Source organism: Panthera onca, chromosome B3, assembly GCF_046562875.1.
Source record: "Panthera onca isolate mPanOnc1 chromosome B3, mPanOnc1 haplotype 2, whole genome shotgun sequence".
Classification (NCBI taxonomy): Eukaryota; Metazoa; Chordata; class Mammalia; order Carnivora; family Felidae; genus Panthera; species Panthera onca.
This window is the reverse complement of record NC_138344.1, coordinates 9138547-9162834: the sequence shown is the minus strand read 5'-3', so window position 1 is coordinate 9162834 and position 24288 is coordinate 9138547. Positions and strand designations below refer to the sequence as shown.

General features: G+C 39.5%; 1 protein-coding gene and 1 pseudogene across 1 annotated transcript in view; one reads left to right on the top strand and one right to left on the bottom strand.

Annotated features, from left to right (window-relative positions):
* Nucleotides 1-24288, top strand: part of AGBL1 (AGBL carboxypeptidase 1) — a 754644-nt gene that overhangs the window by 62786 nt on the left and 667570 nt on the right. Inside the window, exons 4-5 of the mRNA XM_078448995.2 lie at nt 1546-1677; nt 5307-5400. Coding sequence (XP_078305121.2) covers nt 1546-1677; nt 5307-5400 — 226 coding nt within the window. The remainder of the gene's footprint in view (nt 1-1545; nt 1678-5306; nt 5401-24288) is intronic.
* LOC132670689 (U4 spliceosomal RNA) lies at nt 237-366 on the bottom strand (annotated as a pseudogene).

Here is a 24288-nt window from a genome sequence, read left to right as displayed (position 1 = left end):
CTGCAACGAATCTGATAGTGCTTGTATTGTGCAAAAACAAACGTAGCAATTTGGACATCGCGCTTTGGGAAGGACAGAAACAAATGTGACAGGTGGCACAGCCACCTGTTATAGGAAATGCCAGAACCAGAGAATGAAAGGTACTTTCCCCTTATTTCTTATGCTTGCTAATTATTTATGCTTTACTAATTATTAAAATAATTATGACCTACCTGCAGCACTAAATACCAGATTATTTGGATCAGTAATTTAGAGAAATTTGTGAAGAAAAATTTATTATCTTACATTATGTTTTCACCTTTTAATTAGCAATAATCATGCCTCAGATAAACCTCATTGGCTATGATATTGCCACTGCACAAAGCTTGTTTTCACTTTTTAATATAAAGCTCTCTATCATATAGAAAGATGACCTTTTATTGCTTAGGCCTAACCATTGTTAACATTTTGCCGTATTTTCTTCACCTGTTTATTTATTTATTTATTTTACTAAAAATTTTTTTAAAATGTTTATTTATTTTTGAGAGAGAGAGAGAGAGAGCGTGCAACAGGGGGAGGGGCTGAGAGGGAGACACAATATGAAGCAGGCTCCAGATTCTGAACTGTCAGCACAGGGCCCTACGTGGGGCTTGAACTCATGAACTGTGACATCATGACCTGAGCCAAAGTTAGACACTTAACTGACTGAGCCACCCAGGCACCCTTATTTATTTATTTTTAAAGTTAATTTATTTATTTTGAGAGAGAGAGCATGGGAGAGGGGCAGAGAGAGAGGGAGAGAGAAATAATCCTAAGCAGGCTCCACACTGTCAACAAGGAGCCCGATGTGGGGCTTGAACTCACGAACGGTGAGATCACGACATAAACTGAAATCGAGAGACAGGCACTTAACCAACTCAGCCACTCAGGCACCCCTTCGCCTGTTTATTTTTATTCAAAATATTCTAACGAAAGTTACAGGTAGAATTTTGCTCTTAAATATGTTCGAGTGCATTTCTTTGAAAAGAGATATTTTCCTATACAACCCCAATACGTGATTACAAATCTAACAAAATTAAACATGCATGCATAATTTATCCTCATTTCAGTTTCTCCAAATATCCCAACAGGCAAATTACAGACATGTTCAAAGAAGGATCCAATCAAGTTCCACACATTGCATTTGAATGTTGTGTAACTTACGTATCCTATATTCTAGAACTATCTTAAAGGAAGAAATTTATACCCTACTAAACTGGAATTCATGTTTGAGGACAGCCAGAAACATGCTTTCATACAGGGGGTATGAGTCACACAATCCACAAGGCCTCTTGTAAATATTACATGAGGAATAAATGGACTCCGCATATACCCTGCCTTAGCTCTTCTGAGCCATCTCGTTCCAATGGGAACATACCTAGTAGCATTTTCTGCTATATCCATAAATCTCATTGGCTATCATCATTCTCTTGCTTCTATTATCTTTGCCTTCCTGTTCCTCATGCATTGTATAACCTTCAGAATTCATGGGAAACACAGCTAAGATGGATTGCTTTGTGTTCATAGATAAAAAGTTTGGACAGAAGGCACTGGAGTTGGAAGCACTTGATGTGACGTTAATTCTGGCCAGGAAGAACCTATCTCACAGTCAGAACCTCCTCCACTGTCTCTGGGCTCTGCGTGTGTTCTCCTCCAGTGGTAAGTTACTCAAATTGTGGCTTTCTGGCCTGGCTTCCCGACTTGGGCGGGACACCTACAAACCATTTAGGGCTGGGGGTTGGAAGGAGGGTGTGGGTGGAGGGTACATGTCATCCCAAGAAGATCAATAAGCCATGAAGAGCCTCCTGTCCTAGAGGCTGTAGAGGTGAGAATTTCTTTCTTTGTCTTTTCCTCATCCAGGCAGAACTCTTGAGCTCATTCCCGAGTTAGATGTCAGTGTTGTTTTCCATTGGGAACCACTTATTAGAGTCCTCTAGGCCTCTCTATTAGTACTACAAGGTGAGAAAGACCTGTGACAGGAGACATCATAGGACTTCATTCAGGCCTTATCATATCTAAGGCACAGGGCAATGTCAAGAATGACCCTTCACATCACAAATCTCCCTACTGTGTCCCTGAAGTTGCTTATTGATCACAGCATCCTTTAGCAAAACATCTTTTACTTTGTTTTATCTCTCACTGCTTCTCAGCATAGTCCTTCAGGTAACTAGATGCGTCCCAGCACATGGCTTGATATTTATTTGCTGTCTCCTGATCTGGATGGTTTCAGATTATCCTAACAATCCTGTATCTCCATTTACCATTTTATAGCTAAGAAAAAGAGAAGAAAGTTTGGAAGAGTGAAGTACTTGCTTGAATTTATACAGACAAGTTTGGGGGCTGAGTTTCTAACTCTAAAACTCATGTTTACTCTCCATATGGGGACACTTCCTGTGAACAGATTAGATTCTGTACCTTCTATCTCACATAGAATGAGCACAGACGTTATTTCTCTTTTCTGAGCCCCTTTCCTGCACAGTGAAAGTGATGTAATGCTCTCTAGAGGGAAGAACATGGCTTAGATCCAGGAAGACCTGGGTTTGACTTCATTCTTTGGGAGTCCTAAGGCATGGGCATTTAACCTGTTTACTTTGGTTTCTACTTTTATAAAATTATGGTGGTCATAAGAGCTCATAGACTTGGTAGATGGGATAAGTGAAGTGACGTTCATGGGTATGTTTGTCACATAGCACTTGCTCAATTAGTTTTCCTTCCCTGCTCTACTCTTTTCCCTTAGTCCTTTGAAATAATAGGAAGAACACACATAAGGGGGAAAGGTGGAGGCTTTTCCCTTTAACTGTCCTCAGAACTGCTAAGATCCTTAGTAGGGTCATATTTCATTGGCTAATTCCATTAATAACCATGAAGGACCCATAAAGAGAAAGTATTTCTAGGAAGAAACAAGATAGATCCTTGACTCCATGTTCACAGATAAAGCCTCCTCCCACACTCATATGTTGACCAGGAAAATCAGAGAATATTTGGGAGAGGCTGATAAGATCTATATAAACCAGTCCATCTTTAATTAAGGAAAACCTAAGTGAGGAGCTGTGTAAAAGGCAACTCTCATTAATAAGCAGCCAGAAAGTCTGCCACCCCCATCTGGAACTTGCCAGCAGCACAAGATTTGAAGTATCTCATTTTGGTTTCCTGAACAATAGTTATTAGGCTGAATAACCCAGCTTTCTTCTCATATATATAGGTTATAGAGATCTTGAAGAATTCATTTTAGTGGGGAGCTCTAAAGAAATGCTGGGATTTGCCTGTAGGTATGAGGAGCTGGCCATTTGTCTCATGTTCTAAGACTGTATTTATTGTACCAATGAAATGTTTCATATGATATTTAACAAAATTATACTATCACTCTGTATACATTGACTTCACTGATAAGAGGTGAGCAGAGTTCACGAATCCTGTGGATGGATTGCTGTCCCTTTGGTGAATTGTTAGCCACTGTTGAATGTTCCAGGCAGCTTTCTAAACAGCTCCTATCTGTGGAAGGAGTTGGCTGGAGCCATAATGGGTCTGTGACAGCCAGTGAACCCTCAGCAGCTCTCTACTGGCCAATGGGGATGTTGACAGAGCTGCCAGAGGTCTGACCTTGGGCAGGCAGACAGCCAGGAAGAACTCAGGGGGCGGTTTCTTATTGTTCCCATCTTTCAAGTCCAAGCCTAAAGTCTTCTATGTTAGAATCTGTGCTCCTAAAACTATTTCTTCCCTAACTCTATTTAATACGGGAATTTTGCTGAATGATTTGCCAAGAGATTTCTCCAACATGTTTTCCCAGTTTAGAAATAAAGGGCTGAGTTAGTAGCCATGAGAGTGGAAGATTGATGGGCAGGACTAGATTGCCAAATCCCTGAATTTTGATCCAGGCAGTTACTGCCTGTACCAGCCTCAGGAGGGACATATGCATAGAGAATGTTCCAGGAACACTCGGTCTCTGTAATCACTAAGACATCAGCCTCAGTGTCTCTCTGGTGGACTGTACTGGGATGAACTATATTAGAGCCCCCCCCCCCCCCCGATTTTCACTTATCCTTCTTTCCTGGGGCTTGGAGGAAGCCAGGATAAGCCTCCCTGTTCCTCTCTCTTTGTTTCCCCATGACCCCCTTGCTCCCACTCATATTTCCTGGAATAAGCCTGGCCCAAAGCACAAAGCATTTGTAAGTCTTGGTTTCAACACACCAATGCAGTGGAGGGAAGAGAAAAGAGAGTCACACCTTGGAAGATAGCATCCTTCCTTCTTTCTCTGACACTTCTGCCCCCTGCCAAACTGATTCCATTTTGTATCTTGTAGGTTCCCCTTAGTTTTTGACATGACTGGGGTCCTTCCTGAAGTGAGCGGCATGAAGTGAGGGACTGGGGATGTTGCAGAGGGGCCAGAGCATCACTGGAAATGAGCGTGACGTCCAGACATTTTGGGTCCAAAATATGTATCTGAAGACCCTCATCTGACCAAATACCCATTTACTTATTTCTTGTCATTCAGATCTAAGACTATATTTTCATAACCATCCACTTGGGCAAAAAGGCAAGAATTTCCCAGGCTAGTTACCTCAGAGGGGGAAGAATTAATTCTTCTCTTAACATGCTAGTAGATAGGGGCATCATTAAGTCTTAGCCTCAGTCATGGGAGATCCAACTACAAAAATTGTCAGGGAACTTGGAACCAGGGTACAAAAGAAAGGGAGCTGTTTTGTTTATTAGGTTGCCTCTTAGAGCTTTAAAGGAGTCAGTCCAAGCTGGATTGAATCTTAACCCATCCACCCGTGACTTTTCTTCATTGTGAAGTCTCCCAATGGCAGAATATGTCTAAGAGAGTATTTTGCAATATACTAGCAGTGTGTGTATATGCATGTATACCCCTGTGTGTGCATGACTGTATGTGTGTGCATGTATGTAACATGTGGGAAGTTGATGGTGGATGAAACCACTTGAATTGAAACCCAAAGATCTACCTACAGAAAAATCTTCTGTTTGGCATTTGCCTTGACTATTCTGAGTAAGAATACAATGGAGAAGTACAGTGGGACATCAGAAATGAAAAACATAACTTCATGGCTTGGGCCCCCTTTGAGGAGATAGTGTGAGAAGATAATGTGTGCTTTACAGGTGATCTTTGTTTCCAAGCCAAGGATGAAAAGAACATAAAGGTTCTCTGCTTTTAAGTGACCTTTTGCAAAGAAGGTAATGGATCTCCCCTATCTTTTAGGGCCACTCCGTAATGCTAAAAAGAATTCTTGGTTCAGATGGTTCAATAACTACTGTGATTTGGTCTTTCTCAGTCACCACAGGAGCCATGCTGGGAATTAATGGAGCAATGGAACTTCTTTTCAAGGTCATCACCCCTTACACCCAGAAGCGCACCCGAATAATCAGGTACAGAGCACTTTTGTAGTGCTTTTCCCCTCTTTGTAATAGATGCAGAGATGAAGAAGGCCTCGTGGCTTCTCATGGTGCTTCCGGTTGAGTTGAATGATGACTCCTCACTTGCAGATATGGTGCAATGACTGTGCTGTCTCAACGGGCATCCCTCCCCAACTGCATGTGTCATTTCCTCTCATCCTCACAATGACGCTGAAGGAGCATGTTATCACCCTCATGCTCAGATGAGGAAACGACCATGTGGAGAGAGCTTTATCCAAGATCACAGTGCGAAGGAATGGCCGGGCTGGGATTTGAAAACAGATCTTTCTGACTCAAAAGCCCATGTTTTTTGCCTGAAGCTTTCTAGTGTCCCTTTTACTCCTAGCAATTCTACATAGTTTGTGTAGCCCTTAAAAAACAGTCTAGAAATGGCAGGCAGAGGTAACACTCCTCAGAGCATCTCTAGAGGCAGCCAGTTAAATTTCTGATATGAGATCCGGGCATTGGCATAGTCCATCTTGGTTGCATGCTGGGTTTGAGATGTACTTTTATGATTAGAAAATGAAACTCAGCCCCCTCTCTCTGGCCCTGCTTGCCGGCGTGGCGTGAATCACAAACTTAAAAAGGGAGATGGTTAGACACATAGAAGATATTCGGAACCATTAAGATCCATCATTTATGGGAGTGACTCAGCGAGGACCTTGAAAGAATATTAGAAAGAATTCAGCCAATTTCTGAGATATATGGGGTCATTTGGCAAAGCAGCATTTCCATGCCCAGCCAGGAGATTTTCTGCACCTCAGCATCAATCTTAGGCTCTTGTTCCACCTGACTATTTTTCTCTTGGGTCACCACCATAATGCCATTATCATCCATCCTGACCTGCGGCTCTCTATGCCAGCATTTCCTAGAGTGAAATACATTCTATTTCAGTAAAAAAAATTCCTCATCAAATATATTTGAGAGGCACTGAGTTAAACAAAATTACACAGATTCCTTTATGGTAAGACTTCCCTGAGCCTTTGTAAAGCCCACACACATCCAAAATATCCATGATGGGTCCTTAGGACACCTTGTCTTACACCTGATTTGGCCAGGGAACTGAGCTTTTTCAAAGACCACTGTTTTGGGGGGAAGTCAGTGTTCTATGTACCTCACTTTAGAAACCTCTGGAGAGCAAATGTATTGCAAAGTGAGATTCAACTAAATTCTACCAAGGGATCCTCAGCAAGTAATACAAAACTTCAGAGTCACAAATTCAGTGACTGAAAAAGATGAACTTTCCTGATTTTTCTGTAATTGTACTTTACTTCCATCTTAAACTTCCATTTAAGTCCACTCAGATATGTGCGATTTGGATGTGCGTGGTGTTTATCATTGTATGTAGGCCTTTGCTGCTGACATCTACAGTCTTAACACGCCCTTTGGTTACCAGTCCATTAACTTGATCATTTTCTTCTATCAACAAGCCCTCTTCTAATCTGCTGGTGTTTCCATTCATCTGTTTGGCAGCTCAGGAGTATGTGGTTGCCTCCTGGACACTATGTGAAAATCTGTGGGATGGCTGCTGGGCCCTTCCACAGAGGAGTCTCACCCAGTCATCTCTTCCTGCCAAATGGGTGCCATGTTGTTTGGAAGGCTTCTCTAAGAAGCCTTCCTAGACAACCATAGCACTAGACTCCCTTCTGGGGTCCTGATAGGTTTTATTGTTTTCCTTGTTCAGGCCAAGCTGGGGCAGGATGAGTGACAATGCACAGAAGCCCCTTCTCAGAGCCTCATGCCAAGTTGCTATGTCTATTTCTCTTTTTCTCCTGCAAAGCAAGTTGAATTTGGGCATAGATCTGATCAAGGTGCTATGGGGAAAAAAAATGATTCACAGGGGTGGATGTTTGCAATGACAAAAGGAACCTTTCAGGGAACTCAAGCCGATTTCTGCATTTCTGGTCTGTTCTATAAAATTTGGGCAAAATGATTTCTCCTTCTTGAGCCAAATGCCAAATTAATACCAAACCTCCATAGAGAAGAGACTTCTTGACCAACCTCTACCATATGGCAGTCATGACCATGGCATTCATTATGTGCCCTGCCCTGTCTTGAGCTCTTAGCAGGTGTTAGCCCATCTGATTCTTTCCTCTTCTCTGTGAGGCAGGTGCTATTACTGTGCCCAATTTCACAGGGAAAAAAATGGAAGCTGAAAGAAGTTAAGTGATTTGCTGGGATTTAAGTGGAAGAGCTGGGATTTAAACCCTGTCTGATACATGAGCCTTAGCTCTTAAAGCACCACTGGAGTGTCTTACATGGTTTATTTCCAGCATTTTATTTCTAAACCACCATATGTAAGACGATCATAAACACTTAAAGTTTGTTTAAATTTTTGTTGCCGTCTAAATGGCTCATACTTGTAGAGCAATTTGCTTAATGATAGGGGAGTCTTTCTCTTCAATCGAATGGCTATTTCCTCCCAAAGGCTAAATAAATGTCTGCTCCCTCCATTTTCGGATTCTTTCCCACAGCTGCCTTCTTTTCTGCCTTACTCCCAGCCCCCCATAGCCAGGTAAGAACCAAGGCACTGAAATCTGAAGACCAGCATTGTCGCCCTCATTCTAGCAGATTCCATGGCAACTCATTTAACCTTCCTTAATGGAGCTTTTGCATTTCTCCAAGTATGAATTCCAAGTCCTACCTCCTGGGTTTGTTGTGGACATTAAGACATAATGTGTAAAAATCTTGTAAACTTTGATGTGACGTAACACTCTTAACCATCGTTAATACAAATCCTACTGGATCCTTGGCTGGCTGCTTCAGATCAGGCAGCAGGGCCAGAGGAAAGCACGCAAATAGCGAGTTTCTGCCCCTACCCACCTTCTCCCATGGACTCCATGCCCCCAAATAGTAACTAAGATGTACCCACATGAGTTCTGTTCAACTCTATTTGGATGCCAGCACCTATGGGTTTGAAGGGGTCTTCCAGGACGGGGATGAAAGTACCATGTCAGAGGACATGAATAGCCCTACAGAGTATCATCCTCCAAATGATAGCACGCTATTGGAGAGTTATCCTTGGGTGCCTTTGTAGAAGCCGATGCCCAGGGTTGTCACTTAGACTCCTCCCTGCCCTGGAGATTAAACCAGCCCTACTTCTCCAGCACAAACCTAAAATTAGTGATGCAGCTGTCCTCCAGTGAAGTCCTGTCTCCACAGAGTACTCAGGGTGAGATTTATGACAGAGGCACTCACCACACACCTTCTAGAGAGAAGGGGCGTACAGGGCACTGCTAACCCTCTGTGGCTTGTGCCCATCCTCACCCCCAGGGAGGCGGTTATTCCCAGCCTGGCCTTCCTCACTTCCCAAATACTTGCCGTGTTGGCATAGTTTTCCTGCCATGCATTTGTGTTGGCTTGCACCTCTTCCCTCATGACCAGCACTCCAGCCTGAACATGTTTGCTTCTACAGCCCTCTACCTGGTCTTCCTTGACTTCAAAGCAATGAAGAACCTGTCCCAATATCTATTCCATCCTTTGGTCCCTCCTCACATCTGTTTCTAACCTATTCTCCTCACATGTGGTATGCCCCCTCCTGCCCCGAGTCTCTCCTCAGGGCTGACCTTCTGCTGGAATGGCATTGCTGCCTTACTGAGTGGAGAGATTCTCCCCACTCTGAAGACCCCACCTTATGCCCACTGCTCCAGGTCACCAGACAGAAGGAATCTTCTCCCTCAGTGCTTCTCTAACATTTCATTCATACTTTCCTTTAACACATACCGGATTTAACTCTGTACTACATTGGCCTGTGTGTCTTCTCTTCTCTCTAAATTCTAACCTTTCTAAAGGTAGAATTCAAATTCTCTTATCTTGCTGTTCTCTATAGGGTGTACCCAAGTGCCTGGACTATGGAAGGCTCTTAATTGAATTAAAAAATGTTTTGGGGGCACCTGGATGGCTCAGTCGGTTAAGTGTCTGACTTTGGCTCATGTCATGATCTCATGGTTCATGAGTTTGAGCCCCGTCTTGGGCTCTGCTGACAGCTCAGAGCCTGGGGCCGGCTTCACATTCTGTGTCTCCCCTCTCTCTGCCCCTCCCCCACTCACACTCCGTGTGTGTGAGTCTCTCTCAAAAATAAACATTAAAAATTTTTTTTAACTAAAAAAATGTTTTTGTGAATAATCTATCTAGTGATGAATAAAAGCCAACATTTACTGAGTGTGCATTACAGTGGACACCTTGTATTTATGAACCCATTCCTCCTTGATCCCCAGCTGGCTCCACATGCATGGTTCCATCATGTCTAAACATGCCTGGGACATGGCATGGCAGGCCTCCAAGAATGCTGTTGTGTGAGGGACTGAGGTGCTTTCTGGGCAATAGCTCATTCTAGGAGAGTGAGAAGCAGTGACACTCAGCTTGAAAGAGAACACAATCTCACTCACTAGAGGGAAAGAAAAACTTGTGAGTCTTCTCTCCCTTCCTTACAGTTGTCTGGGGAACCAACCTAGTCTGGCAGAAGGGACTGATCTGAGTTTGAATGGACGCAAGGGGCAACATCTACGTTAAAACTTTGCTTAGTATTTCAGATAGGCTTCCAGGATTTGGTTTGATGATTGATTCAGTTGGGGCTTTAGCATTTATGGGGGAGCTTTTTATAGCAGTAGGGAGGGAGAAATGATACTGGGCCAGGGCAAGCTGGCTCTTGCTAACTTGTTCCTACTGTGAACAAGTTTGTTTATCTGCACCAAAGCTGTCTCTGTGCTGTCCAGTTTCACTAAGTAGAAAAATTTATTGAGGCAAAGAAGGATTGCTTGTCTGTGACTGAATCATCTTGTGACCTTAGAGAAGCTTGTGTTTGTTCCAGAAGCAGACGCTTTCTGCTAGGAGCTGTGCTTCCTTTGTTCCTTCATTTCCAGAATGAGCTTAAGGGTTTTGGTAACAATAAGAATGGCCATTTTCACTGCTCATCAACTTGGCCATTTCCAAAGCACGGCCATGTCCCCTCTGAGCCTGTTGGATTCTCACACCATGCTGTTTAACCCAAGCTTTGAAGCTGAGTTACCAGTTGCTGTCATCAGTATACCACCTAAGACTTTAAACGCTACCAACTTGTCTTTTCCATAAAGGCATCAGCATTGATCAGAAATGGGTTGAGTTTTCCAGCAGAGAAGCTGGTTCTTAAACTTCATTGTATTCCCTGATCATTGTGCCACTCCTTGAATAAGAGGACTCGGCCGTCCACAGGCTGAGCTGGTTCCTTCATCCATCACCTTCAGTTGCTCTGGAGTTCTCTGAAGATCATAGGAGGTCAGGAAGTGTGTCATTTGGGACCATGCTGTTCTCACTGTCACAGAGGACAGCATCTCCAATATTCCCATCCCTTCAATGTTCTCTCAGATTTTCAGCAGGGCTCGCCTGCTGTGATTTACACTTTTTAGGCTCAGGGCTTCCTGGGGGGCCTGGGTTGGCATGGGGCCATGGGGTTCAGAGGCTGTGCATTCTACCTGTGCTCAGACACCTTGGCGACAGCAGGAGATGGATGTGTGGGTCTTCAGCAAGCCCCATAAGCAAATTCTCCCACTTACTTTCCTGTTGTCCATCCCATTTGTTCCCTGGGCTCAGAACACTTTTGGGTGATCTTCTCCCTTCAAAGGCCCGATCTCCAGGCATCTCTGGCATTTGAGCTTTGCCTGAGTGCAGGATTAGTGGACATTGCTTCATTGGCAGCCCTTTATGGTGATTTCATCTTCAATTTATGAGCTATAAAAAATGTCCTGCTCCTCTTTTTCCTCCCCTGAAAATCACTGTGTTTTCCCAGAGCCAGGCCTTCTGGGCTTTCTCCAACCATCACACCATTCCACTTTATCTGACAGATGAGTGGGGACTCAACCAAAGCTAATGGGTTCCCTGAGATTATGAGCGATTGGGTGACTCAGCTACTTTGTCACCAAGACAAAGAAGCAAATTTTCCTGTTTCTCAAAATAGTTTCTGAATTTCTCCCTGGGTGTTCATTTCCTCCTACCTCCACATTAATGGCTTTGTGACTTTTTGCTGCTCTCCACTCAATATAATTAGACTCTGTGGTCTCCAGGGCATGGACTCACATTAGGGGTTCAGAAGCTGTGTGCTCCAGATCACTTGGACTCAAATACCTTGGAGTAGGAACAAAAAAATTCCACCCCAGCCCCACAAGTGCTGATACTGGGAGTGTGCACCATGGCTCAGCTTACTGACAGAGTGATTAGTACATTTGCCATCTGACTCCAAGCCTCTAGCTGATGGTGGAATGAATAGTTTCCTACATGTATTAAGCCTTGGCAACTAGGTTTGTTGGTTTAAATCCCTTTCAGCTTCTTGGGAAGTCAGTGATCTCTCCCTGCTTAGGGCCAGCCATAGACATTCAAGTCATAGGATCTAAAGTTGGAAGGCCCTTAAGGATCTGCTGGTCCAATGCCTCCATTTTAAGATAAGGTCACTGAAACCCAGAGAGGTTGAACTGAGCCTTCTATCCTAATTTCAGGACATTATTCATTTCTCTAAGATGCTCTAATGCACAGTGAAAATTAAACCTGCCCTGAGCCAGGACTTTTAACATTTAATCAACAATATTCTATGTCTATCTTGGTGCTAGGCATGGGGATTTGAAAACAGCAGAAGGTGGACCGTGTTGTCTAGTTGCTGGTGAGTTTGTGGTAACAATAACAATGCAGTGTGGTAGGAACTTTCTGACCCAGTGTTGGCCTTGTGAATGGGCCAGCTTCCTGTTGTGTGGACACATTCTCATCATGTGTTTATCCAGAAGTGCCCTTAGACTGGAGCCCTGTGCTTTTGGTGGCCATGCACGTTGGAGAGCCTTCCTTGAAATGTATAAAGTACTTCCCAGGTACCCGAGATGGGCTTGGATTGGTGGTGCCATCCATGCAGGGCTCCTAGTCTGTTTCTCTCCATTTGGGGAGAGATCCCCTGCTCTCTGACCCCCTGCCACCTGAGTAATGTGGACCAGATAACTTGAGGAGGGGAAGTGCTTTGGAGCACATGCATAAGAGGTTGTCTTGAGAGTCTATGGTCAGTCCTTGATTAGAGTAGGATGGCCTGGGGCACCTGGGTGGCTCAGTCCGTTAAGCATCTGACCTCAGTTTGGGTCATGATCTCATGATTCATGAGTTCGAACCCCACATCGAGCTCTCTGCTCTCAACGCAGAGCCTGTTTCGGATCCTTTGTCCTTCTCTCTCTCTCTCTCTCTCTCTCTCTGCCCTCCCCGACTTGTGGTCTCTCTCTGTCTCTCTCAAAATAAATAAACTTAAAAAATTAATAAAGTTGGGTGGCTTGGCAAGTATATTACTGCCACTGTCTGGCACGGTGTTTCTTCCTTAGCATGACATGAGATGGGGCAAACACAAAGTTATTGACATGCTGATTTTGGGTGCATCAAATCATATGGAAAGAGGCTCTGAATAAAAAGATAGAAAATCTTGGACCCTGCGTATCCTGGGATGGCTTTACACGTGCCACTTCACCCTGGTGAGATTCTCTATCGAAACTCCATTTCCATCTTTATCTGCTGAAGCCTGCACTGTCTGTACCTCTTCATCGATTTACCCACATTATTCCCCTGGAGACTGGAGGCAGGCACTTAGGAACTTTCACTTTCCATAGAAGTTAATCTTCTAGCCCAGCCTGACTCAGCAAGGAGCTTTTGTAAAGAGGTTTGTATGTTCCTGTAAATCATACACTCCACACAATACTGAAACTGCCTGCAAATATGTGGGGGAGCAAATTTGAAGAACTGGAGGGAGGTATGAAAAGACCCTCTCAATAGAAGCTATTGTGACCTTCACCTTTTGCTTTGAGGAAAGTGATATGTCTAATAGGCCATTACCAAATTCTTCAGGGATTGATTCCACACTCAGACATCAAAAATGATAGAGCACATCGGGGAAGGAAACACACTTTAATTTTCCTGTGGGGGTGCTGTGCCTGGAGATGTGCTCACTTAGTAGTGACAAGCCAACTCAATTAGCTGGAAAGGAAAGGGTCAAAAGGAAGTCATTATGCAGATGTATAGTCATCTAAAGGCAGCTGCTTTTATTTTTTAATTTTATTTTTATTTTGAGAGAGAAAGAGAGGAAGAGAGCGAGAATGAACAGGAGAGAGGGGCAGAGGCAGACAGAGTCTTAAGGAGTTTCCATGCCCAGCATGGAGCCTGATGTGGGGCTTGATCCTGTGACCCTAGGATCATAATCTGAGCTGAAATCTGGTCAGAGGCTCAACCAACTGAGCCACCCAGGTGCCCCTAAAGCTAGATGCTCTTAATAATTTAGACAGAGATTGCAGGATGGGAACAGATCAGAGGCTTTCTAAGTTCAATTGTAGTGCTATTGCAATATTAGCTCTCCTGATATCATTAATTATATTCAAAAGAGCCAATGAGAAAAATGGCTAAAAAGTAATAGACTGCCATTTGAAAGAAATGAATTATTATAAGTTAGGTTTGAATTTCTTTCATGTGGTACATAAGAGGTATTTAATAAATGCCAGTGAAATAAGTGAACACTTATTTTAGTTTGTATGAGTTGCTCTTTATTGGCTATTTATTCATTCAGTAAGTGTTTTGGGGGTATTTATTATCAGGAGAGATGTGTGAGCTTGGAGATTAAATTAAATAGTCCTTGTCCTCAAGGAGCTTACCAGTACATGCACATATCAGCATATAAACCAATATAATAAATACTATAATGGGAGGATGTTTGAAGAAGGAAGATCTTAGTCTATCCCAGAACTGGCAAGGAGGAATTCACTGAGAAGGAAGCTTTTGGTTTGAAATAGGGAAAGAGTTTCTAAGACGTTAAGATTATAAAATTAGAACTTCCAGGTAGGGGTAGAAACAAAGGCAAAGACAACAAAAGGAAAAAAAGAAAAAAAAAATCATGAAAAAATGTTGGTTTATATAAGGCTGGACTATATTGCAAGAAAGTAAGGTCAGAAAACTCACCCAAATTGATTTGAAATACCCTAATATCTTACCAGACAATAAGAGAATGGGAATATATAATTCACAAAAAGAAAATAGAAAAACTGATACACTCATAAAAATATTCAACTTGCCAATAATCAGAAAACACAATTTAGATCAAGACACCAATTTCACACATCAGAGTAGCAAACACTTTGAAAAATGATGTTGGTGAGGATTCAATAAGACAGGCACTCCTGTATGCTGCTAGGAATGTGGGTTGAGAAAGCCTTCATGAGAACAATTGGATGATGTATATTATATTTTTTAAAGCTTCTATTAACTCAATTTTTTTCACTTCTTGAAATCTGTCCAAAAGAAACATTGAAGACGGTGATGAAGATGTGCACAAAAATATCAATCATTGTATTATTTATAATTGGGAATATTATAACCAGAAAAACTATGATAACAGGGGATGATTATAGTAAAACTGATATAGTTATACATCATAATATTATGTATTAAGGCAACACACAAAAAACAGATTAGGAATGATGTATACCAATGGCAATCGCTTATGATAAAATACTGACTAGAAAAAGTAAGGTTCAAAATTCAGTATGATCCCAACTAAGCACACAACTTCTACTTTAGGCAAATATGAAAGAACTGGGTATAGCCTTATCTTCCTACATGAAAAAAACAAACCACAGATAAAATATATAAAACAATGTTTTTAAAGATACTAGACATCAGGTGATCAAGGGCAGTGATCCCTGAGAAATGAACCTTTAAATTACCTTGGTTAATGACTTAGAGAATTTCCAGGTTGAGTGCAGAGCTATGGACCCCAGATACAATTTGGTAGATGGCTTAGCACTGATGGGACAGAGTTAAGGGGAGGACTGAGAGTCTGGAGACACTAATGTGCCCAGAATTTATAGGACAGAGTGCTGAAAGGAAGAGAGCTGTACAGACACAGAGAACTCTGGATGACTTCAGAGGTTCTCCTTTAAGAATTCATCTGGATATTGATCAGTGTATACTTGTAGGGAAACTACCCAAAGCTAGGGGAAATCCACCTGAAAGGAATGGAAGGAACAATGCCTAGTGCTCACACAAGGCTGTATATAATGTTTGGTTCTACAAGGCAGACTGCAAAACCTAGCGATTTCTGGCGTATTAGGTAGAATACACAGAAGAATCTTACCTCAGTAGTGGGTAGTATTTACCTCTAAACTGAACACTGCTCTGGTCCTGTCTATCAAATTTAAAAAGCAAGACCTGAATAGATAAAACTGTTTCTAAAAAACTTAACTCCGTCTCAGTATAAAGCTTCAGAATAATGATAGGAACACAAACATATTCAGCACCTGGCAAAGTAAAAGTCACAATGTTTGGAATCCAGTAAAAATTACCAGACATGCCAATAAATAGGAGAATACTGTCCACAGTGAGGAGATAAATTATTAAAAGCCACCTAGAACTGAGATAGATGTTAGGATTATCAGGCAAGAACATTAAGAAGTTATTCTAACTATTCAGATTTTCATATATTTAAAGTTTAAGTAAAGATGCAGAAGATATTTAAAAAGACCTAAACCAGGGGTACCTGGATGACTCAGCTGATTAAGCATCCAACTCTTGATTTTGGCTGAAGTCATGATCTCACAGTTTATGAGACTGAACCCTGCATTGGGCTCTGTGCCCAATGGAGTATGCTTGGGATTCTCTCTCTGCCCCTCCCCTGCTCTCTCTCTCTCAAAAATAATAAAATAAAATAAAAATTAAAAAAATACCTAAATGAACTTGTAGACATGAAAGCTACAGTGTGAAAGAGGTAAATACACTGGATTGAATTAAGTCAATTAGATCTGGCAGAAGAAAAGATGAGTGAACTTGAAGACATAGCAATAGAAAGTTTCTAAAATTAAGCATAGAGAAAAAAGAAAATTAAGAAAAAAAAATAGGGGCGTCTGGGTGGCTCAGTCAGTTAAGCGACCAACTCTTGATTTCAGCTCAGGTCATGATCTTACAGTTTTGTGAGTTTGAGCCCTGCATGGACTCTGCGCTGACAGTGTGGAGCCTGCTTAAGATTCTCCCTCTTTGTCTGACCCTCCTCTGATCACACTCTCTGTATCTCTCAAAATAAATTAAAAAAAATTTTAAACAAAGGGAAAAGTAAAAGAAAAGAGCATCAGTGAATTATGTGACAATTTCAAGCAGTCTAATATATGTATAATTGGAGCCCCTGGGACAGGAGAGTAATGTGGAGACAGAAAAATATATTTGAAGAAATAATGGCTTAAATTTCCTAAATATGATAAAAGCTATTAAATCAGAGATCCAAGAAGCTCAATATACCACAAGCACAAGAAGCATGAAGAAAACTACCGTAAGACAAATCATAATCAAATTGCTCCAAACCAATGACTGAAAAAAGACACATGCACATGGGAATGAAGATAAGAATCAACAGATTTCTCTTTGGAAACAATGCAAGTGAAAAAATAGTGGAACTACATCTTTAAAGTATGGAATTCTATATGCCATTAAAATATCTTTCAAAAATGCAAACAGAATAAAACTTTTCAAACATACAGAAGCGAAAAGGATTCATTGGTAGTGACTCTCATGACAGGAAATGTTAAAAGAAAACCTCATGCAGAAAGAACATGGTACCAGGTGAAAGATCTACTTACTCAAAAGACTGAAAACATGGAAATATTAACTACATGAATAAATATATTTGATTTTTACTTTATGATTTCAATCTCTTTAAAATATAAGTATTTCAGTACAAATAATCACAATGTAGTCAGGAGTTTATATTTCATGTAAAGTTAAAATGTGTAACAATAAGAGCACAAAAGTTAGGACAGGTGAAGTGAAAGTGGTTTTTTTGCAATGGTCTTATAATATATGAACTGGTATAACAACACTTAAAGGTAGACTGTGATAAGTTAAAAATGTATGCTAATGCAAACACTAAAATAATAAAACAAAAAACAAAGGGTTATAGCTAAGACAACAAAGATGATAAAATGGAATAAAAATATTCAATTTAATCCAAAAGAAGTTGAAAGAAGAAGAAAAGATGATCAAGGAACAAGGGTTACATACAGACAATAAATAGTAAGATGGTAGACTTATACTTAACCACATCAATAAGGTGTAAATGGTCTAAATATCTCAATTGTTAGTGTAATAATGATTTCAGGAATAGAATATAGTGATTCATCATTTACATATAACACCCAGTGCTCATCCCAACAAGTTTCCTCCTTAATGCCTATTACCCATCTAGCCCATCCCCCCACCCACTCCCCCTCCAGCAGCCCTCAGTTTGTTCCCTGTATTTAGGAGTCTCTTATGGTTTGCCTCCCTCCCTGTTTTTATATTATTTTTTCTTCCCTTCCTTTATGTTCATGTTTTGTTTCTTCAGTTCCACATATGAGTGAAATCATATTTGTCTTTCTCTGACTGACTTATTTCACATAGCATAATACACTCTAGTTCCTTCCATGTTGTTGCAAATGGCAAGATTTCGTTCTTTTTGACCATTGAATAATATTCCAGTGTGTGTGTGTGTGTGTGTGTGTGTGTATACCACATCTTCTTTATCCATTCATCCATCAATGGACATTTGAGCTCTTTCCATATTTGGCTATTGTTTATGGTGCTGCTATGAACATTGGGGCGCATGTGCCCCTTTGAATCAGCACTCCTGTGTCCTTTGGATAAATACCTAGTACTGTAATTGCTGGATTGTAGGGTAGTTCTATTTTTAATTTTTTGAGGAACCTCCATACTGTTTTCCAGAGTGGCTGCACCAGTTTGCACTCCCATCAGCAGTGCAAAAGAGATCCTCTTTCTCCACATCCTCACCAACATCTGTTGCTGCCTGAGTTGTTAATGTTAGCCATTCTGACTGGTGTGAAATGGTATCTCATTGTGGTTTTGATTTGTATTTGTATTTCCTTGATGATGAGTGATGTTGAGAATGTTTTCATGTGTCTCTTAGCCGAATGGGTGTCTTTGAAAAAGTGTTTATTCATGTCTTTTGCCCATTTCTTCACTGGATTGTTTTTTGGGTGTTGAGTTTGATTAATTCTTTATAGATTTTGGATACTAACCTTTTATCAGTATGTCATTTGCAAATATCTTCTCCCATTTTGTCGGTTGCCTTTAGTTTTGTTAATTGTTTCCTTTGCTGTGCAGAAGCTTTTTATTTTGATGAGATACCAATAGTTCACTTATGCTTTCGTTTCCCTTGCTCTGGAGACATGTCAAGTAAGAAGTAGCTGCGGCTGAAGTTAAAGAGGTTGTTGCCCGTTTTCTCCTTGAGGATTTTGATGGCTTCATGTCTTACATTTAGGTCTTTAATACATTTTGAGTTTATTTTTATGTATGGTGTAAGAAAGTGGTCCAGGTTCATTCTTCTGCATGTTGCTGTCCAGTTTTCCCAACATCATTTGCTGAAGAGACTTTTTTCTATTGGATATTCTTTCCTGCTTTGTCAAAGATTAGTTGGCCATACATTTGTGGGTCCATTTCTGGGTTCTCTATCCTGTTCCATTGATTTATGCATCTGTTTTTGTGACAATACCATACTATATTGATGATTATAGCTTTGTAATACAGCTTGAAGTCTAGAATTGTGATGCCTCCAGGTTTGGTTTTCTTTTTCATGATTGCTTTATCTATTTGAGGTCTTTTCTGGTTCTACCCAAATTTTAGGATTTTTTTTGTTCCAGCTCTGTGAAGAATGCTGGTGTTATTTTCATAGGGATTGCATTGAATACATTGCTTTGGGTATCAACATTTTAAACAATATTTGTTCTCCCATTCCATGAGTACGGGATATTTTTCCATTTCTTTGTGTCTTCTTTAATTTCTTTCATAAGATTTATATAGTTTTCAGTGTATAGACTTTTCACCTCTTTGGTTAGGTTTATCCCTAGGTATTTTATGTTTTTTAGTGAAATTGTAAATGGGATCGATTCCTTGATTTCTCTTTCTGCTGCTTCATTATTGGTGTATAGAAATGTAACCGTTTTATGTCCTACGACTTTGCTGAGTTCTAGCAGTTTTTTGGTGGAGTCTTGGGTTTTCCATATAGGATATTATGTCACCTGCAAAGAGTGAAAATTTGACTTCCTCTTTGCCAGTTTGGATGCCTTTTACTTCTTTGTGTTCTCTGATTACTGAGGTTAGGACTTCCAACACTATGTTGAATGACAGTGGTAAGATGGACATCCTTGGCGTGTTTCTGACCTTAGGGGGAAGGCTCTCAATTTTTCCCTATTGAGGATGATATAGCTGTGGGTCTTTAATATATAGCCTTTATGTCTAAATATCTCAATTTAGAATTCAGAAGAATAAAGGCAATCATACTGATAAGAAAGCAAGACTCAAGTCTCTGCTGCATATAAGAAACACACTTTAATGTAAAGACACATTCTAGGTTAAAAGCAATGGCATGTTAGATACATCAAGCTAATATTAGTCAAAATAAAGCTAGAGTACCTTTACTAATAACCAGATAAAGTGGATTTTAGAGGAAAGGATATTATCAGGGATAAAGAAGGTAATTTCATAATGATAAAGGGTGAGTTTATTAAGAAGGCTTGAAAACCTTAAATGTTTTTTGCACTTAATAACAGCACTTCAGAATAAAGGAAGTAAACACTGATATGACTGAGGAGAGAAATAGACACTTCCATAATTATAGTTGGAAAGTTTAATAACTGTATCTCACTAATTGAGAGAATAAGAAGAGGGTAAATCAGTGAGTATATGGAAAATTTGGATAACATTATCAACCAATGTGATATAATTGATATTCATAGAATACCTACCAACAGAAGAATGTAGATTCTTTTCAAGTGCCCATTGACCTTTTATAAAGATAGACAATATTGTGGGCCATGATACCAGTCACAATAAGTTTCTAAAAATTCAAGTGATAATAAAGTATGTTCCTGACCGTGATGAAATTAAATTAGAAATCAATACCCTCTCTCTCTATCCCTCCCATGCTCATGCTCATGCTCTCTTTCAAAAATAAATAAATGTAAAAAAAAAAAAAAAGAAATCAATAAGGGTCTCTTAAAGAGCCCCCAAATATTGGAAATTAAATAACACACTTCTAAAGAACACAGTGAGTTAAGGAAGAAATCCAAGAGAAAATAGAAAATACTTCGAATTGAATGAAAATGAAATACATCCTATTAAAATCTCTGGGATGCCACATACTTGAGGAAATTTATAGAATTGTAAGTATATATTAGAAAAGAAGAAAGGCCATCTAATAAATGGCCTCAGATTCTACCTTTAGAAACTAGAAAAAGATCAATATCTGAATTAAGTAAAAAAAAGAAACAAGAAAAGTAAGAATAGAGATCAGCAAAATGGGTAAAAGAGAGAGAGAGAGAGAGAAATTAATTTAGTCAAAAGCAGATTCATTGAGATCAGTAAAATTGATAAAATCCCTATACAGGCTCATCAAAAAGAAAGTGAGAGAAGACACAAATTACATTATCAGACATAAGAGATGAAATATCCACAAGTTGTATAGATATAAAGAGAATAATAAGGGACTATTACAAACAACTTTATGCCAATACATTTGACAACTGAAATGAAATGGAAAAATTCCTTGACAAACTGCTAAAGCTCATTCAAGAAGAAACAGATAACCCAAATAGCCCTATATTTACTAAAAGAATTGAATGCATAGTTAAAATCATCCCGACAAAGAAAATTCCTGGTTCAGATGGCTTTATTGGTGAATTCTACAAAACATTTAAAGAATAAATATTATCGATTCCACATAAACTGTTTCAGAAAATTAAAGAAGAGGGAATACTTTACAACTTATTCTATGAAGCCAGCTTACCCTGATGCCAAAAGTAGGCAAAGACGTAACAAGAAAAGAACACTACCAGCCAATATCTATTCAATATTGCATTTGAATAGAAATGCAAATACCTTTAACTCAAGTTTACCAAATTGATATCAACAGTGTATAAAAAGATGAAGGCCAATTGAAATTTATCTGAAGAATGCAAGATTGATTTCACATGAAGAAATCCTTGCATATCATTTAGCATATGAAAAACTAAAAAAAATCAACAACATATGATTATCTCGATAGACACAGAAAAAGCATGACAAAATTCAACACCATTTCCTCATTAAAATTCAACAAATTAGAAGCAGAAAGGAACTTTCTCAATAAATCACACCTGTGAAAACCATTTGGTGACATCATACTTAAATGGTGAAAGACAATACTCTCCTCTTAAGATCAGAAGCAAGACTAGAATGTCCACTTTCACTGCTTCTATTCTACATTGTATTGGAGATTCTAGTTAGGACAATGAGACAAGAAAAAAATAGGGACATCCATATGGGTAAGGGGAAAGTACAATTCTTTATTTGAAGATGATGTGATTATCTATGTAGAAATTCTGATGAAATCTCTGCACGCACATGGGCTACTAGAACTATTAATAAAGTTTCAAGGATGCAAAATCAATACACAAAAATAAATTACATTTTTGTATAATGCAACAAAGTATTGGAAACTAAAACTTTTGAAATACAGTTTACAATCGCATCAAAAATGTGAAATAGGAATAAATCTGACAAAAGATGTTAAAGATCTATAATATGCAAACTATAAAACACTCCTGAAACAAATTCATGAAGACCTAAATAAATAGATAGAGTTAATGGCTTTGAAGCATCAATCTTGTTAAGATGTCAGCTTTTCTTAAATTAATTTATAGATTGAATGCCTTTGCAGTCAAAATTTTGAGGAATTTTTTATTTATACAAATTGATGGATTGATTCCAGAATTCATATGGAAATGCAAAGGCCCTAGAATAGCCAACACAGTTTAGAAAAAGAACAAAGTTGGAGGACTCATAATATTATATTTCAAGATTTATTATAATCAAGATAGTATGGTATTGATATCAAGACTGACAGATTAATGAAATAGAAAGTTGAGAAATAAACTTGCACATAAAGGAGGGACAATTGATTTTTGGCATGGGCAAATTCCATGGAGAAACAATAGTCTGTTTAATGTATGGTTCTGGAAAAACTTGATGTCTATTTACAAAAGGTGAATTTCAGCTTATACTTCACACTATAAAGATAAAATGGGTAGGGACGCCCAAGTGGCTTAGTCAGTTGAGCGTCCGACTTTGGCTCAGGTCATGATTTCATGGTTTGTGGGTTTGAGCCCCGCATCAGGTTCTGTGCTGATGGCTCAGAGCCTGGAACCTGCTTCGGATTTTGTGTCTCCTTCTCTCTGCCCCTCCCCCACTTGTGCTCTGTCTCTCTCTGTCTCTCAAAAATAAATAAATGTAAAAAAAATTAAAGATAAAATGGGTAATAGGTTTAAACTTGCAAACTACAGCTATGAAATTTCTAGAAGAAACCATTTGGGAAAACCTTTGTGACCTTTGGCTAGGGAAAAATTCTTTAGATGCAAGATTAGAAGCATACTCTATAAAGTAACAAATGGATAAATTGGACATCATAAATACTAAAAACTTTTACACTCTTCTATTATTAAGAGAATGAAGATGCGCCTGGGTGGCTCAGTCAGTTAAGCATCCGACTTCAGCTCAGGTCATGATCTCATTGTTTGTGTGTTCAAGCCCCGCGTCGAGCTCTGAGCTGACAGCTCAGAGCCTGAAGCCTGCTTCAGATTCTGTGTCTCACTCTCTCTCTGCCTTCCTCTGCTCACGCTCTGTCTCTCTCTCTTAAAAATAAATAATAAACTTAAAAAAAAAAAAGAGAGAATGAAGATACAGGTCCCAGAATGGGAGACAATATTTGTCAGTCATGTATATCATAAAGGAGTTTTATCCTGTATATATAAAGAAAACTCAAAATTCAATAATAAGAAAATGAACAATCTAATTTCAAAATGGGCATAAGATTGAACAAATATATATTAGAAAATCATCCACCATGATCAAGTGTGATTTATTCTTGGGATGCAAGTGTGGTTCAATATTTGCAAGTCAATCAACATGATATGTCACATCAATAAGAAAAAGGGTAAGAACCATATGATCATTTCAATAGATGCAGAGAAAGCATTTGACAAAGCACAACATCCATTCATGACAAAAACCCTTAACAAAATAGGTTTAGAGGGAACATACCTCAATATTATAAAGGTCATTTATGAAAAACCAACAGCTAACATCACACTCAATGGGGAAAACTGAGAGCTTTTCCCTTAAGTTAAGGAACAAGGCAAAGATCACTCTCACTACTTTTATTAGCCATAGTACTGGTAGTCCTAGCCACAGCAATCAGACAACATGAAGAAACAAAAGACATCCAAATCAATTAGAAGAAGTGAAACTCTCACTAATTGCGGATGACATGATATTATATATAGAAAACCTGAAAGATTCCACCATAAAACTGCTAGAAGTCACAGGATACAAAATCAGTGTACAGAAATCTGTTGCATTTCCATACACCAACAATGAAGCAGCAGAAAGGGAAATTAAGAAAACAGTCATATTTACAATTGCATCAAAAATAATAAGATACGTAGGAATAAGCCTAACCAAAGAGGTGAAAGACTTGTACCCTGAAAACTATAAAACACTGATGAAAGAAATTGAAGATGACACAAAGAAATGAGAAGACATTCCATGCTCATGGATTGGAAGAATAAGTATTAAAATGTCTATACTACCCAAAGCAATTGCATGTAACACATCCCTGTCAAACAGCCTTTTTCACAGAGCTGGAACAAACAATCCTAAAACTGGATTTTAGACACTGAATAGTCAATGCAATTTTGAGAAAGAAAAGCAAATTTAGGGGCATCACAATCCCAAACTTCAGGTTATGTTACAAAGCTATAGTAATCAAAACAGTATTGGCACAAAAATGGACACATAGATCAATGG